The sequence below is a fragment of the Notolabrus celidotus genome, chromosome 23 (assembly GCF_009762535.1).
Source record: "Notolabrus celidotus isolate fNotCel1 chromosome 23, fNotCel1.pri, whole genome shotgun sequence".
NCBI lineage: Eukaryota > Metazoa > Chordata > Actinopteri > Labriformes > Labridae > Notolabrus > Notolabrus celidotus.
In genome coordinates this window covers 20,656,017-20,670,292 of record NC_048294.1, presented here as the reverse complement: position 1 = coordinate 20,670,292, position 14,276 = coordinate 20,656,017, and the positions used below count along the sequence as shown (strand labels likewise).

General features: G+C 43.3%; 1 protein-coding gene across 2 annotated transcripts; it reads left to right on the top strand.

Annotated features, from left to right (window-relative positions):
* Positions 1 to 163: 163 nt before the first annotated feature.
* sf1 (splicing factor 1) lies at positions 164 to 12,985 on the top strand. 2 transcript variants are annotated; one of them, XM_034676444.1, is made up of 13 exons: positions 164 to 573; positions 3,133 to 3,264; positions 6,009 to 6,084; positions 8,314 to 8,466; positions 9,179 to 9,268; positions 9,353 to 9,536; positions 9,625 to 9,740; positions 9,852 to 9,959; positions 10,053 to 10,248; positions 10,354 to 10,579; positions 10,672 to 10,836; positions 11,875 to 12,231; positions 12,367 to 12,985. In XM_034676444.1, exons 1-12 carry the CDS (start codon positions 330 to 332, stop codon positions 12,204 to 12,206), a joined length of 2,022 nt encoding a protein of 673 aa, XP_034532335.1. In that variant the 5' UTR covers positions 164 to 329; the 3' UTR covers positions 12,207 to 12,231; positions 12,367 to 12,985. The 2 variants fall into 2 exon arrangements, with proteins under 2 accessions (XP_034532335.1, XP_034532334.1); XM_034676443.1 differs by having other exon boundaries at positions 11,875 to 12,985.
* The last annotated feature ends 1,291 nt before the right edge of the window (positions 12,986 to 14,276 follow it).

Here is a 14,276-nt window from a genome sequence, read left to right as displayed (position 1 = left end):
GTCAGTCTGGTTATTAAACTGGGAAGAAAGAAAAAAACGATTGATAATCATTTAAGCCAATTAGCGTGAGGGATGAGACTAACGACGGACCTTACTCAGCCAATGAGCTTAGTGGGAGGGGCTTACTCTAGCCAATAAGAATGCTTTATACTCCAGCGGCTCCTCCTACCTCAAACGAATCATCTTTTGTGGGTTTTCTTATGGGCGCCATTTTGAGTAGATTAATTTGAAGGGGTAGCAGGTTACACTTTGATAATTCTCAATTAAAGCAGATTAATATCCCAGTCGCTTACATTTGGAGGTGAGTTAGCCATTGGAGTACACCAAACATGGCTACGGGAGCAAACGCGACTCCTTTAGGGAAGTTGCACCCCAGCATCGGCGCTAAACGAGGATTCGACGCCGGGCCTGGAGCGGGGAACGGACTGATGCCGACACCGGGCCCGCCTGCAGCCTTCCCCTCGATACAAGCCTTCCAGCCCCCGATGCCTGTCGCCTCTTTCCCGCAGTTTAACCCCGCTGCAGGGTTTGCGGCGCAGGTTCCTCAGCAGCCGCTCAACGTGGGAGGACAAGGTGCGTTGACCACCTTTAATCACCGTTAGTCATCTGGAGTTAGCTTATAATGCTATTAGCTTATAATGCTAACTCTCCACATCGTGTCCTCCTCACGAAATGGAGACTACCATAGTTATTGTGATGCTAATGTGGCTAGTTAGCATGGCAGTGTCATTGAGAAGCTAACCTGAGCCATAACAGTGTGTTATCACAGCTCACTGCTTATAATAATGATAATACACTTTGTCTTTGATTCTGGCGTCAAGATAAAGAAGTGAACTTGAGGCAGGAGGCCCGGGAGGATCCTCAGTGGAGTTTGTAGATCGATATCTTCCACATTCACTGATTTTATAATGAGTAAAATAGCCTTCTGTTGGATAGTTTAGCAGTTTGATCAGCTGGCAACAAGTTATCTAACCCTTATTGATGTAGTCAGTTGATCTGCAGTTCTTAAACAACCATCCCCGAATACTAAAAGAATATTCACCGATTAATCGCCGAATAGACGCAAGAGACTATCGAATAGTTTATTTGGCTTGATATGACCATCATTAACCCCGGGGTCTTTGGAAAGGGTAGTTTCGTCTCATATTGTCTCCAGCATCGAGCTCAGAGAACAACCAAGGATAGGGCTGGCACTGAAACTGGGTCAATTAATGGCTAACGCATCACTGAGTCCTGGAGGGATGGAGGGGAAGCATCACTATCGAAGTGAAATCCTCATTAGATTTTAGTAGATATCACGACTTTGTTAAATAGTGAAAGCATAAAGCACAATTTAAACAGTTCGACAAAACTAATGCTTGAAGTGTTTCCTCAAATTTCAACAAAAATGCAATTTTACATACATCACGTGCTAAGCACGAGATGTATGTAAAACACACAAGCTTGTAAAACACACAAGCTTCTGGCAGTGTTCTTTAAAAATCTTAGCCAACTCCTCACGGGCAATGGCCTCCAGTTCACTAATATTTGTGGGTTTGCGTACTGCAATCACCGCCTTCAAATCCAACTGTACTAGTTAGGCTCTGCAATACAATGCTGCTTTTATTAGGATGAGTGAATTAAAAATATATTTTGGTAATTCTTTCTAGAGTGCTGTATTTTCATTGGTTTGTAATATCAACATTTGATACCAATGATAAATTAAAGCTAGGGTTGGTAGCCACGGAAAACTAGCATGAATTTGAATGTAGCATTTCCTCAGGTCTCTGTCTAACCCCCCCCCTCCCCGCCGAGCTCCTCCAAAACGACGCTCGTGCGCCGCTGATTCGCGACCATGATTGTTGTGACTGATTCAAAACCTCAGCACTTCATTTGTGTTTTGCACTACGTCAACTCATGTCTCACTCAGCAGTACGAAAACACTAAAACATTCTCATAGTGAAAGTTAAAAACACAAACAAACATGAAATGTACGCGCAGGAGGCGGGCAGAACGAAGAAGATTTGATTGGTTTCATAATTTGGTTCCTGATGGCAGGGATTGGTTGGTGTTTTCCCAGGTTTACTCCGGCTGTAGATAGCAGCTTTTTTAAACCTCTTTTTTAACAACACATTATGTATTGATTGCCATCAGGACAGAAAGGTCATTTTAACCAGTATAAGTGTATTTAACTATGACTACCAACCCCAGCTTTAATGGTGACATGTCACATTTCTTTGTCTCTTATATTTGTCACAAGGGCAACATTTGAAAATCCTCTCTGTAATGTTATTAGAGATATTAACATCTAAAAGCAAGACAGTGATGTATACATGAACTTCTAATGCCTGATTTCTATCATGTGCATTGGAGGTTCCTCTGGGAGCTAGAACGGCCAAATTCCACCCAGTCCGTGTCAAGTCAGTCTCCGATCCGTCTCCGATCCATCACCGCACCGGGTCTGATAGCTTTCTATTCTAGTCAATTTGTTAACTTCCACTGGATCCGCTCCGTTGTGTTCTGGTTGCGTCTCTGATCCGGCAGGTCGGAGCCCTCTGGATCAGATACACAAGACTTCTATTTTGGCCGGATGCCGGAGCACGACGCATCAATCTCAACAGAGCAGATGGAGCGGAACAGGAAGTCAGGCACCAAAATAAAATGAAGACATACGGTTAATTCTCTGAATAAAACACTCTGTGTTATCACAAGATCGTATTTCACTTAACTACAACAACAAACCGTCATGATGAGCGGAGTCAGGCCTGGAGTCAACAGGTCAGAGGTTTTCAGAGGACCAGAAAGACAACATGGAGGAGGAGAGGAGGAGGAGAATCCTTGATTCAGTAATTATCGCTGGAAAACATCGGTTACATGACTCCAGCTGTCCGGCGGTCCTGCTCCATGCTGTGTTCTAAAAACTCAACCAGTCTGTGTTGACGGACAAGAGCGTGGATTGGAGACAGATATGGTAGAACTCCCGTGTAATTGTCCCATTTCGCTACTGTTTGCCGACACAACCTGGTCTTGCATTTCCAAAACGTCTACCCCTAAAACAAATCTTTCTGTAACGTGTTCTGTAAGTGCATTGAGAGGCCTGCAAACAAAGCTACACCAACATGGACATTTATACTCTCCGGTTTCTTCCTGCAGATTTTGGCTCCAAGAAGCAGAGAAAGAAGAGTCGCTGGAGTAGCGAGACGCCCGATCAGAAGACTGTCATACCGGGCATGCCCACTGTCATTCCTCCTGGCTTGACCCGGGACCAAGAGAGAGCCTATATAGGTAAATATCCAAGATGTATCTGTTATTAATCTTAATCTTTCTGTGTAATTGGTTTGATAATTTGTTTTAGTGTAAGGTTGTAGTTTTCTTACACATCAGTATAAATGTTGACGTCCTGTTTGATCCCCAACAGTTAGAGCTGTAAAGGGCGCCCACATGTTTAACCACAAATTGAACTCACTTTAAAGAGTGACACAAACTGGGATATGTCTTCATGCTCCAACTGTTGAGACAAAGAAATAACCTCTGATGATTATAATGTGATGTAACATGTTGACTGAGGTGATTTCTCTTTAATGGAAGTGTATCTGTGCTCTCACTGTTTGCATACCACTGGGCAGCCATTACCCAAAAGAGTCTGAGATAGACGATTAAACACCACTGCTTGCTGCTGTCTGTCCCTGAGCCACAGGTCACTGCTCACTGTCTTGCCTGATCCCCTTACACATCATCAGTATTGTTCTTGTGCATGGAGGCGTTTACCCATAATGTCCTAATATGCTGAAGTGTGCTGCTGTTTACTCTGCTCAAAGTGTGAGCAATGCTGCTTCAATGGCTCCCAAACTGTTTCTTTAGAGAGCAGAACGAAGTTGAAGCACTCGTTTGTGCTTTATTTAAAATCATCACATTAAAGGAGATGTTCTGATGCCATAATATCTAAGACCCCATATGGACGTGTTATGATTACAATCATTTATTCATCCTCTGACAAGTTAAGCACATGTAAGTCACATACATAATTTGTTCTAGACAACTTCAGTTTAATGTTAAGTTTGACAACCAGTCAGAAATCATAGACAAAGACTTATTTGAGCTTTTTATTTTCTCTCTCTCTCTTCCTCTCTTCCTCTGTCCTCTCAATTAAATGTGTAAAAGTCCAAGGAATATAACTTAAAGAAGAAAAGGAAATATTTTATTGAACATCAATTTGATTTTGGGACACACTATCTCCTTTGAGTTTTCTAGAGACTGGACGATAAATGACCTGAAACCGAGTTGGATGTCTACTCAAAAATGAATCTAAACAAACATTTAGACCCTCTGACATAATCCTGCGAGATCAGGTGTTTTTTGTTCTTATTTGATGACACTTTTGTATAAAAACCCTGTTCATTTTCCCCACTGTTTGCGTTCAGGATCAGAAATACTTCTATTTTGCAGAGGGGAAAATTTAGTTATTACAGTATGCTTTTATAAACAATACGTAAGGTCAAAATATTAATAGAAAGAAGGAATAAAATAAGACATAAATACGAATACATTTGTAATAAAAAGATAAAAGAAAATAAAGTAATATAAAAAAAGAGAAACTAAAGTAACATAAAATAGAGTAAAATAAAATACAAAAATATAGAACAAAATAGGATCAAATGCAAACACTCTGGAAAAACGTTCCGGCAACCAAAAACAACACCTTGGATCTGTTTCAACACTCTGAGCACAATTGCATCATCGATTAAGAACAATACGTGGTTCAAAAAGAGAGACGATCGGGGGTGCCATTTTCCTAGCGGTTGAAGCGGGTGTCCTCGTCTTGGAGGTCGCAGATTCGACTCCCGGCCTCGGCCATTTACTGCACGTCTTTCCTCACTCTCTACAAATAATAACACTTACTGCCTCTTCAGCTGTCGAGGCATATCGAGGAAAAGAATCATTCATTAATCCAGATAACATACTCAATTAATTGTGAAATCTAGGACTAATCTGAAATCACTTCAGATCACAAACAAACAGATGATTGTCGGTGAGAATCTGACTATGGCATCAGAACAACTCCTTTAACCATAAATCTGGAGACACTCTTTGACGTTCTCTCGATCAGGCCGTATCTAAAGGTTGTTTCTGACCCACCATGCCTTCCAGCAGCAGTGTAGCACCACCATGCTGCCTTCACAGGCCCTCAGCGGGGTATTCTGAAGCAGACGAGTCCTCTTTGTCAATAACTGACATCGTTATTGATGTTGTTCACTCATTGGTAATGGTTGTTGTTCTCTGGTATGTAAACGTTCATTGTGCCCACCTCCTTTTGTCACACTTACTGTTTCCTTTGCTCATTCAGTCAATCTCTTTAAAACCAAAACAAGGGAAGCGTTTATAAGATGTGAAGCACACCTCACAGGGCCTGAACCATCTCTATAATCCAGAATGATCCTCTCAGTGACCCGTGAAGCTCTCTGTGTTTGGGGGGGACTTTCATAATGTGCATGGGATGACTGATTGATTTCTTCATGTCCGAGTTGTCTCTGTCACTGCAGGCCAGGCTCAGTGTTAGATCTGTGGAGTGCAAAGAGAGACTGTGATCACCTTTTCGTTTCTGAAACATGCAGAACAAACAGAGCAATCAGTGATTTTTAGACCCCATGGGTCCTTCAAATGCCCGAGCCATCAAACCTGCAGCAGACCAACAGAGAAGTGAAAGCACAGCTCTGAGTTTGACACCTGAGGCTGCATTTTTAGGAGTCATGGTCTAGACATTGACTGATGTGCTGCCATGTTTAATGGTTGTCTGAGAAAAGTTAGTTCTGTCTCTGCTAAACACTCTGCTCCTCTGACGTGCTCAGTAAGTGGTCCATGCTGTAGACTTTGACCACATGTTCATTTTGATCTCCCTTTATTTAACAGACTCACCTTTTTGTCTTGACCTCAGTAATGTTTGAGACGCCGAGCGTTGTCTCTCTGATGTTGTCATGATAACCACATTTCTCTCCATCCTTGTTTTTCTTTCCTAACCTGAATTCTTCCAGTCCAACTGCAGATCGAAGACCTGACTCGTAAACTGCGTACAGGAGACCTGGGAATCCCTGTTAACCCTGAGGACAGGTCGGAAAAAGATTAAACCCATGAACAGTAACACTTTCTCTACCTTTTGACTTTTTGGAAGACAAATGTTGATTTTCAGTTTATCTGTATGTGTGTGGTTGTTAGCATAATGCTAAGATTGCATAGTAGTCCTAGTCAGCAGATGTAGCCTTTAGTTAGCTACCTCATAAGTGAAGCTATAACATGTTTTAACATCGTTAGAGTGAAAAGGAGAGTTCATACATTAACCGTATAAGAGTGTTTATCTACTGATAATGTAGCTGTAGCATCTGTTAGCTTGATTTATATTTAAAAGTAGGTCTGTTTTGAAATATCTTTCTTTTAATGAAGGTGAGTATTTAAAATAAAACATATCTGTGGGATGGAAGTTTGTCTAATCTAAGGCACTCTTTTAGAACTTGATTTAGAGAAACATCTGAACACAAAACAACAAAACCTTTTTCTCAATCACTCTCAGTTAAAAAAAATTAGCGTTAAAATTAACAATAAAATAATTCAAGTTTGAAAGTAATCCTGCTCAAGAGGGAGGAAGACTCCCTGACATCTTTAACACCTACAGTTAAATCATACGGCACATCTGTAGTGGAGGAGGAGAGCTCGAGTGGGGGTTTATTTTAGATCTCAGGAGCAGGGCCGGGTGATATGGATCATAACTTCAGCATGCTTTATCACAGTGTTTGCACATAATTTCAGTTCCCTGCTCACAATATCACACAGTTAGATTAAACTGCATTTTTATTTCTAAAGCTTGACTTAAATGATCATTTAATTCCGTAAACATAAAGGTGAGTGATTTATTTCTGTCTCTCTGTGATGTAGCAGGAAAGGGTTAATCTAAACGTTTGTCAGGCTCAGTCTTTGTTTGATTATATTTCAGTTCCTGTATTTGACTCCTTCCTCTCTTGACTTCAGATCTGAAGTGTTAGCGTCATGTTTCACCCTCTTGTCTCCTCTGCTTTGAGATCACATTTGATGCATAGTGTTTGAAACTTTCCTCTGACACAGGTTTTGGTCTAATCACTTCAATCCTTTCGATACTTGATCTTTTTATTTGTAGCGTTATGATGTCACTCTCTGAGCTTTAAGGGTGAAATAGTTGAGATGAATTGGCTCTCTACGTTTGTATCAGAAGCTGCAGAGTGTGGTAACTCCACCCAGAGATTAGTTCAAGTTTAGTTTCAGTCACAGCTGTTTTTTTTCCCACCTGGGGGGTCAGGGGGCTTTGTTCCAGATCTCCCTCTGGACTCTTGAGGTCTGGAAGGAAAAGTCCAGAATGTGTTCTGGAAAAATCAGTGCACAGCTTTTATAACATAGTTTCCCTAAGGATCTGATCCTGCAGGAAGTCTGTAACCCTGATTAGCTAGAGTCCCTGTGGTCTGTGTTCAGTTTCTCTGCTTAATCAGACGTTTCCACAGCAACCAAAAAGTTGACAAACCTTCCCCCGGTCTAATGTGACAGAACCAGCAGGCCAGGGGTGTTTCAGGTTGTCACCGGTGGAAGTTTTAAAGGAAAGTTTTTTTTTTCTTCACATCACGTGGATTCAGATGTGGCTCTCTGCTGGGAGAGCGTAGGAAAAGGTGGATAATCTAATCTCAATTCCTTTTCTCTAACCCAAATTACCCCACATCAGCCTAACCCTTTTTCAAGCACAGAGCCTCCTTAATGCAGCGACACAGGTTTTCAGCATCCAAGGGGAGGTACGGACCTCTCCCGCCACGTCTCCACCCAGCGACCCTCACAGCCAGCGTTCTGCTTAGGACTGGTTCTTTTTCTCCAACTTTCCTCTCCTGTAGGCCAACAATCCTGTATGCAGGTTTAATTCTGGCCGTGTATTTGTTTTTGATTCTGTGTGGTTGATGCCCCTCCACAGATTTGGGTTTATTACCACTGAACAGCTTTGGTTGCCCCCTTCTTTTTTTTTTTTTTACCCATTAATGTTTAAAAGAAAGGACTCTAGCCTCTGACATGGCGGTGCAGAGCTCCTACATCACTTCCTGTGTGCACTGGCCAGGAGTCAGGTAGTTAACTGAGAGCTTTCTCAGTAAATCCAAATTTACAAATACTTTTCTAAATTGAACAGCACCCATTGATTAAATATTCCCACTGAATATTTGAAATTGTTAAAATGGTAGTTAGCCGTAGGGAGCCTGTGTGACTGTTTGAATCAGAGCTCCACTTCCTGAAAGATATCCATGAAGTTCTCTTTGTTCTTTTGTCGTCCGGTTTCAGGTCCCCCTCTCCGGAGCCAATCTACAACAGCGAGGGGAAGCGGCTGAACACCCGCGAGTATCGCACCAGGAAGAAGATCGAGGAGGAGCGACACTCTCTCATCACAGAGATGGTCGGATTGAACCCCGACTTCAAGCCTCCTGCAGACTATAAGTACGACTTACTGACTCGTTTACAGAGTGATATCTCTGTTTTCTTCCTGACGCTACTTCTTACTTCTCTTGCTTTTATGTGTAACTGAAAAAAAGCTTTAAAAGGAAGTGTAGAGCATTATATGTGGTGTTTATAGTTTTTAGTTTTCTGTTTGTTTTTATTATGTTTACTGCTCAAATGTATTCATTTTTGAGTATTAACCTATTTATTTTATTATATTTCCATTATTTTTTTCTTTTTTCTCCATTTATTTATTTTCTATGTTTAATTATTATTATTTCTATTTTATTTTTTCTCTTCTCTATTTATTTATTTTCTGTTTATTTATTATTTAGTTTTTTTCTCCTATTTGTTTATTTTTAAATATTAACCTATTTATTTATTATATTTCCATTACTTTCTTTTTTCTCCCATTTATTTATTTCTACATATATATTGTTCATTTTTTTCATTTTCTAATTCATTCACTTATCTATTTAAAAAAAAAAGATTTATCACCTAGGTAGATCATTTAAGTTGTTCTTCTGTATAGAATGTGTTAAACTTTAAACAAACAGATCTTTGGGGGGAGGAGGAGGTGTAGAGTTGAGCTGCAGCAGAAGAAGTCTGATGATGTTTCTGCTGCTGTATGAATATAATGAAATATTAATAGATGCTTATAGAGGAATCAGAAAGCTTTCCATAAACACTCCGCCTGTCTTGTTTCCTGCAGACCTCCAGCGACCAGAGTCAACGACAAAGTGATGATCCCCCAGGACGAATACCCAGAAATCAACTTTGTGGGTCTCCTGATTGGACCACGGTACGTTTGATCGGGATGTCACCCTCATGTTGTGTCTGTATCTTATTTATCTGACTGACGGTGAGTCCTCTGCGTCCCTCTCAGTGGTAACACGCTGAAAAACATCGAGAAGGAGTGCTGCGCCAAGATCATGATCCGGGGTAAAGGTTCGGTGAAGGAGGGGAAGGTTGGCAGGAAAGACGGACAGATGCTGCCGGGGGAGGACGAGCCGCTGCACGCCCTCGTCACTGCCAACACCATGGAGAATGTGAAGAAGGCCGTGGAGCAGGTAAGGATCCCCAAAGCTGTTCTCATCTTACTCCTGGTGACGAAGCTGCTCTGTGAACGTTTGTTAATCATCGTCTGTGTGTTGACAGATTCGCAACATCCTGAAACAAGGCATCGAGACACCCGAGGACCAGAACGACCTGAGGAAGATGCAGCTCAGGGAGCTTGCCAGACTGAACGGCACGCTGAGAGAAGATGACAACAGGTCAGTGAGACAGAGCGGTATCCTACCACTCACATCGTGTTACTCTCCTCTGTTATTTTACACAGAGAAGAACGCTGCAGACTAAAGTCCGCTTGAACTTTGTCTCTGCAGGATCCTTCGTCCATGGCAGAACGCTGAACCTCGCAGCATCACCAACACGACCCTCTGCACCAAGTGTGGAGGAGCAGGTCACATCTCCTCTGACTGCAAATACACCAGGTGAGGACGAGGATCTGTGCTCTCTCTCTGAGATGCAGTGTGTTTGTTTGTTGGTTTGTTCATGTGTTGATGTTTGCCGTCTCTTCTCTGCAGCTCCTTCGCCGCCCACAGAGCGACGGGCGGAGAGCCCCCTCAATCGGCTCAGGACAAAGCTCGGATGGACAAGGAGTATCTGTCACTCATGGCCGAGCTTGGAGAGGCTCCCGTCCCCTCGTCTGGGGGAGGACACGGCAGCAACCAGGGAGGCGGGCCCCGATCTTCAGGGCCCAGCGGGAACCAGCCGCCAGTGGTCAGTCAGCAGATCACATAAGTCCTCAGTCAATCTCTCTCTCTTACTCCTCTCTCTCCTCTGTATCTGTATGTTTATTTAAAGTATCTGATATCTGTGTTTCAGCAAAACCGCCCCCCCTGGATGAGCTCTGGACCTGCTGAGAACAGGAGCTACCACAGTATGCATGGAGGACCCGGAGGTCACGGAGGACCACACAGCTTCCCTCCCCCAATGACAAACATGGGAGGCCCCCCCATGCCCCCCAACCCCAATGGCCTGCCTCCCCCGTGGATGCAGCCCCCTCCACCTCCCATGGGCCAGGGACCAGGACCTCACGGACACCCAATGGGTGAGAGCTGGTAGTCCAGGACTCAACAGAGATCCTCCAGAGGGACGTTCAGATCAGAGAACTGAAGGAATGTTTGTTTTTGTCCTCCTCAGGTCTGCTGCCTCCTCCAATGGGCATGATGCCGCCTCCCCCTCCTCCCCCCAGCAACCAGCCCCCTCCTCCCCCTTCTGGACCCCTGCCACCATGGCAACAGCAAGCTCCACCTCCTCCTCCAACCAGCAGCATGGCAACCAGTACACCGCTGCCATGGCAACAGAGTAAGATCACATAAAAGCTGTAAACAGAAAGCATGAGTGCCGAGTACATCGTGTTCCAGAGAGAAGTATGAATGAAGGAGGTCTCTCTCACTCTGTAGTAGAGTCTGTCACATGTGGGTCAAGATGTTTCCTGTCTTTCCTGTAAATATCTGCTTTCTAAAGGTTCATCGGCTTTTCCTGCTCACGTGATCTGATGTTAGCATGACCTGTTAGCAAGTCCTTGTCTGGTCAGCTCATTCTTTATAAAGACGCTTTTAGTTTCATTGATTTATTAGTGCCTCCACACAGATACAGAAGGAACAGTTCACACATTTATGATGTTTTTAGAAACAAAACATTTGCAATCACACAAATGTCCACACATCACTCAAAATCTCTTTAAATCTGTCTGATGACACGAGCTCCTGAAGACCAGAATACCTCTGCAGAGAAGTTCTTTAAAAGGAGCGGCCTACAAACAGATGACATGTGTATCAGTATTCCTTGAAACATGCAGATCTGTAGGTCAGATGTGAGAATACGAAAATGCTAAGATTTCTTTGGGTGGACACACACGAGACAAACAGACAAACGCGAGAATGCAGAAGAAGAAATAAGTGTTTATAAAAGTTGAATGCACCTAAAGTTTCACTTTTTTCATTTATCTTTGTTTTTCTTGTTCAAGTGATGAAATAAAATCAGTCTGAATCATAAGTTACAATAAAGAATTGTTAGTCTGCGTATGTGTTCAACAGAACCCAAACACTGCTTAAAGCTGCAGTTCCAGATTTTGCATGTAAAGAATAGTAGTTTAGTTTTTCAGAATTGATACAAGTTTAAAATCACACAGGAAACATGAGGTAGGAGGAAGTTGAAGAGCTGAGTCAGTGAAGTTACAGATGAGACACATTGATACTTAATGAGTTTGAGGTGAAGCAGAGACACGCGGCTCCTAGACGTGATGACATCTGGCAGCATGTCACAGTGTGGATCATCAGTGAGGTGTTGATGTGTTCATGAAAGTAAAGAGTTAACGATCATCTCTGCTCTCTCCTGTAGACACCACCACCACGTCCAGTCCGGGCACCGGCACCCTGCCCCCCTGGCAGCAGCCCCAGCAGCCTGCAGCCTCCGGAGCCCAGCCCCCTCCACCCATGGGCACCCCGTCCATGGTGCCGCCTCCCCCCGGCGTCCAGCCCCCACTGCCCCCCGGAGCCCCTCCTCCTCCCCCTCCACCTCCTCCAGGCTCTACGGGCATGATGTACGCTCCTCCGCCTCCCCCGCCTCCCATGGACCCTTCCAACTTTGTCACCATGATGGGGATGGGGGTGCCGGGCATGCCCCCCTTCGGCATGCCTCCCGCCCCTCCACCTCCTCCCCCTCAGAATTAACCCCCTTCAGAAGAATCGTCCTCCCGTACGTGTGCTCACAGAAAACATATAACCAGTGCTTTATTTTTTATTGATCCTTGCTATGAGAGTCTGTCGGTTCAGTTTGTAAAGTAACTTAATCAGTTCTGTTTTTAACGTTCACTCTCGCTCTGCATCGCAGCCGTGCTCCCTCCTCGTCCCTGCAAACAAAAGAAGAACTGCTCCGGTCCCCAGCAGGCGATGATTTCTGCTTCAAACGTTCCACTCAAACTCAACATTACTGGAGATAATATATTGGAATTCATCGTGCATGATCATTTAAAGTCATCACTCACAGATTTATACTCCTGTCATGTCCGTGTGTCGGCTCAACGTTGAATAAGATGAATATTTTTGTAATAACAACATGTGAAGTGTTTCTTAGTTCTGTCAGGAATCCTTTTTGTAGTTCGGATTGTTTTCCAGAGACTTCCAGGGTTTTAATTGTTTCTCTTTCGTTAACTTGCCTGCGTCTCGGTCGTGACATTGAGTTAGAAAAAGGGGGGGTTAGGTTCTCGGCCTCCTCTCTGCACTACTTGAATGCTGAACATCAGATATATCCCTGTCCCTCTGCTCTGATCTGACGCTGTGTGCAGTGTTTGTGTTGCTCTCTGAAGGACGGAGGTATCGGTTTGTCCCTGGAGTTATTAGAGCAGACAGATGTTAGTTTTACTCTGTTTCTGGATCCAGTCTGTTGTGTTGAGTGTGGATGAATAGCTGTTGAAATCTTGCTTGGTTTCGCATTAAACTGATCCATTTCACCTCTGAGTGCAGACTGCTTTCTCCTTTCAAGGATGTGAGACCCTCTGTGTTTGTCTGAATGACTGCCAAGTTCTTTCTCTCCCCAGACGAGGCCTCGCTGGCTGCGCCTTTAAAATGTTACATAACTGGGTTTTTTCAAGGATGTCCTCTGCCCCACAAACTGTCCAGGAAGTCTGCATGCAGTTAAACATGAGTGGTTTAAAAAGTGGATCTACGACACCGTCTTATACGAGGAAGTGTCTAACATTTAACATCCAGCAGGGGGCGACTCCTCTAGAAAATGATCCTACTTCTCAACGTTAAAATGTTCCTCATACCTTTTATGGGCTCAAACTCTAGTTCCAAGTCTTCTTCATCACAGCATGATGATGTTCATTTATTAAAGTACAGTCCATTTAAAGTCACAGACACCAGGAAGTCAAAATGAGGGCAGGGCTACGTGGGAAAGGTGAGCTGCTTCCTTAACAAGCTGCCAGCCTGAATACACTCAGCCATGTGTGTCCTTCCTCATGTTCACCTCAACACTTGCAGGTTCACATATCATGATTCAATAAACAAAATGAAGTCAGCTTTCAATTCAGGAGTGTTCAACAGTTTGCAGTTGATGTGATAAAATGCATGCTACCCTGATATCCCCTCTGTAAAGAATAAAAGATAACAAAAACTGCACAGCCTTTAAACCCTAGAGACTGAAGTTCTATAGATCAGTGGTTCTCAAAGTGGGGTCCTGGGACCCCTGGGGGTCTGTGTACCATAGCATGGGGGTCCATGAAATAATTAAAATACATTTCTAATAAATTATAAAATTGTGCTGTCATTAAAAACAGCATATACACCATCGTTATGATACCATTTGGTGTCTTGAAGGGATATGTGAGTCTTGTTACTGTTAATTTTCTGAAAGCGTTTAAGATCAATTACTTGGGGCGCTGGTGGCCTAGCGGTCTAAGCGCCCCACATACAGAGGCTACAGTCCTCGTCGCAGGGGTCGCCGGTTCGATTCCCGGCCGGTCGACCATTTCCTGCATGTCTTCCCCCACTCTCTACTCCCCACATTTCCTGTCACTCTTCAGCTGTACTATATAATAAAGGCAAAAAGGCCAAAAATATAACTTTAAAAAAAAAAAAAAGATCAATTACTTGAAAAGTATAAATGCTGTCATGTTGAGTCCACAAGGAATGAAATGACCCTCTGTTTTAAAGTATACAAGTGGTATTTACTTGATTCAAATTGAAGTGTTATCTGTTTATCACTATGGTACAGGTCTGAAGTATTTACATTGATACGTT

Bases quoted from the DNA above. Each gene is read 5' to 3' on its own strand.
- sf1 (XM_034676444.1), top strand. From the start codon at position 330: ATGGCTACGGGAGCAAACGCGACTCCTTTAGGGAAGTTGCACCCCAGC. The intron at 574-3,132 runs GTGCGTTGACCA...TTCTTCCTGCAG, and splicing joins GCTCAACGTGGGAGGACAAG to ATTTTGGCTCCAAGAAGCAG. The intron at 10,249-10,353 runs GTCAGTCAGCAG...TCTGTGTTTCAG, and splicing joins GCGGGAACCAGCCGCCAGTG to CAAAACCGCCCCCCCTGGAT.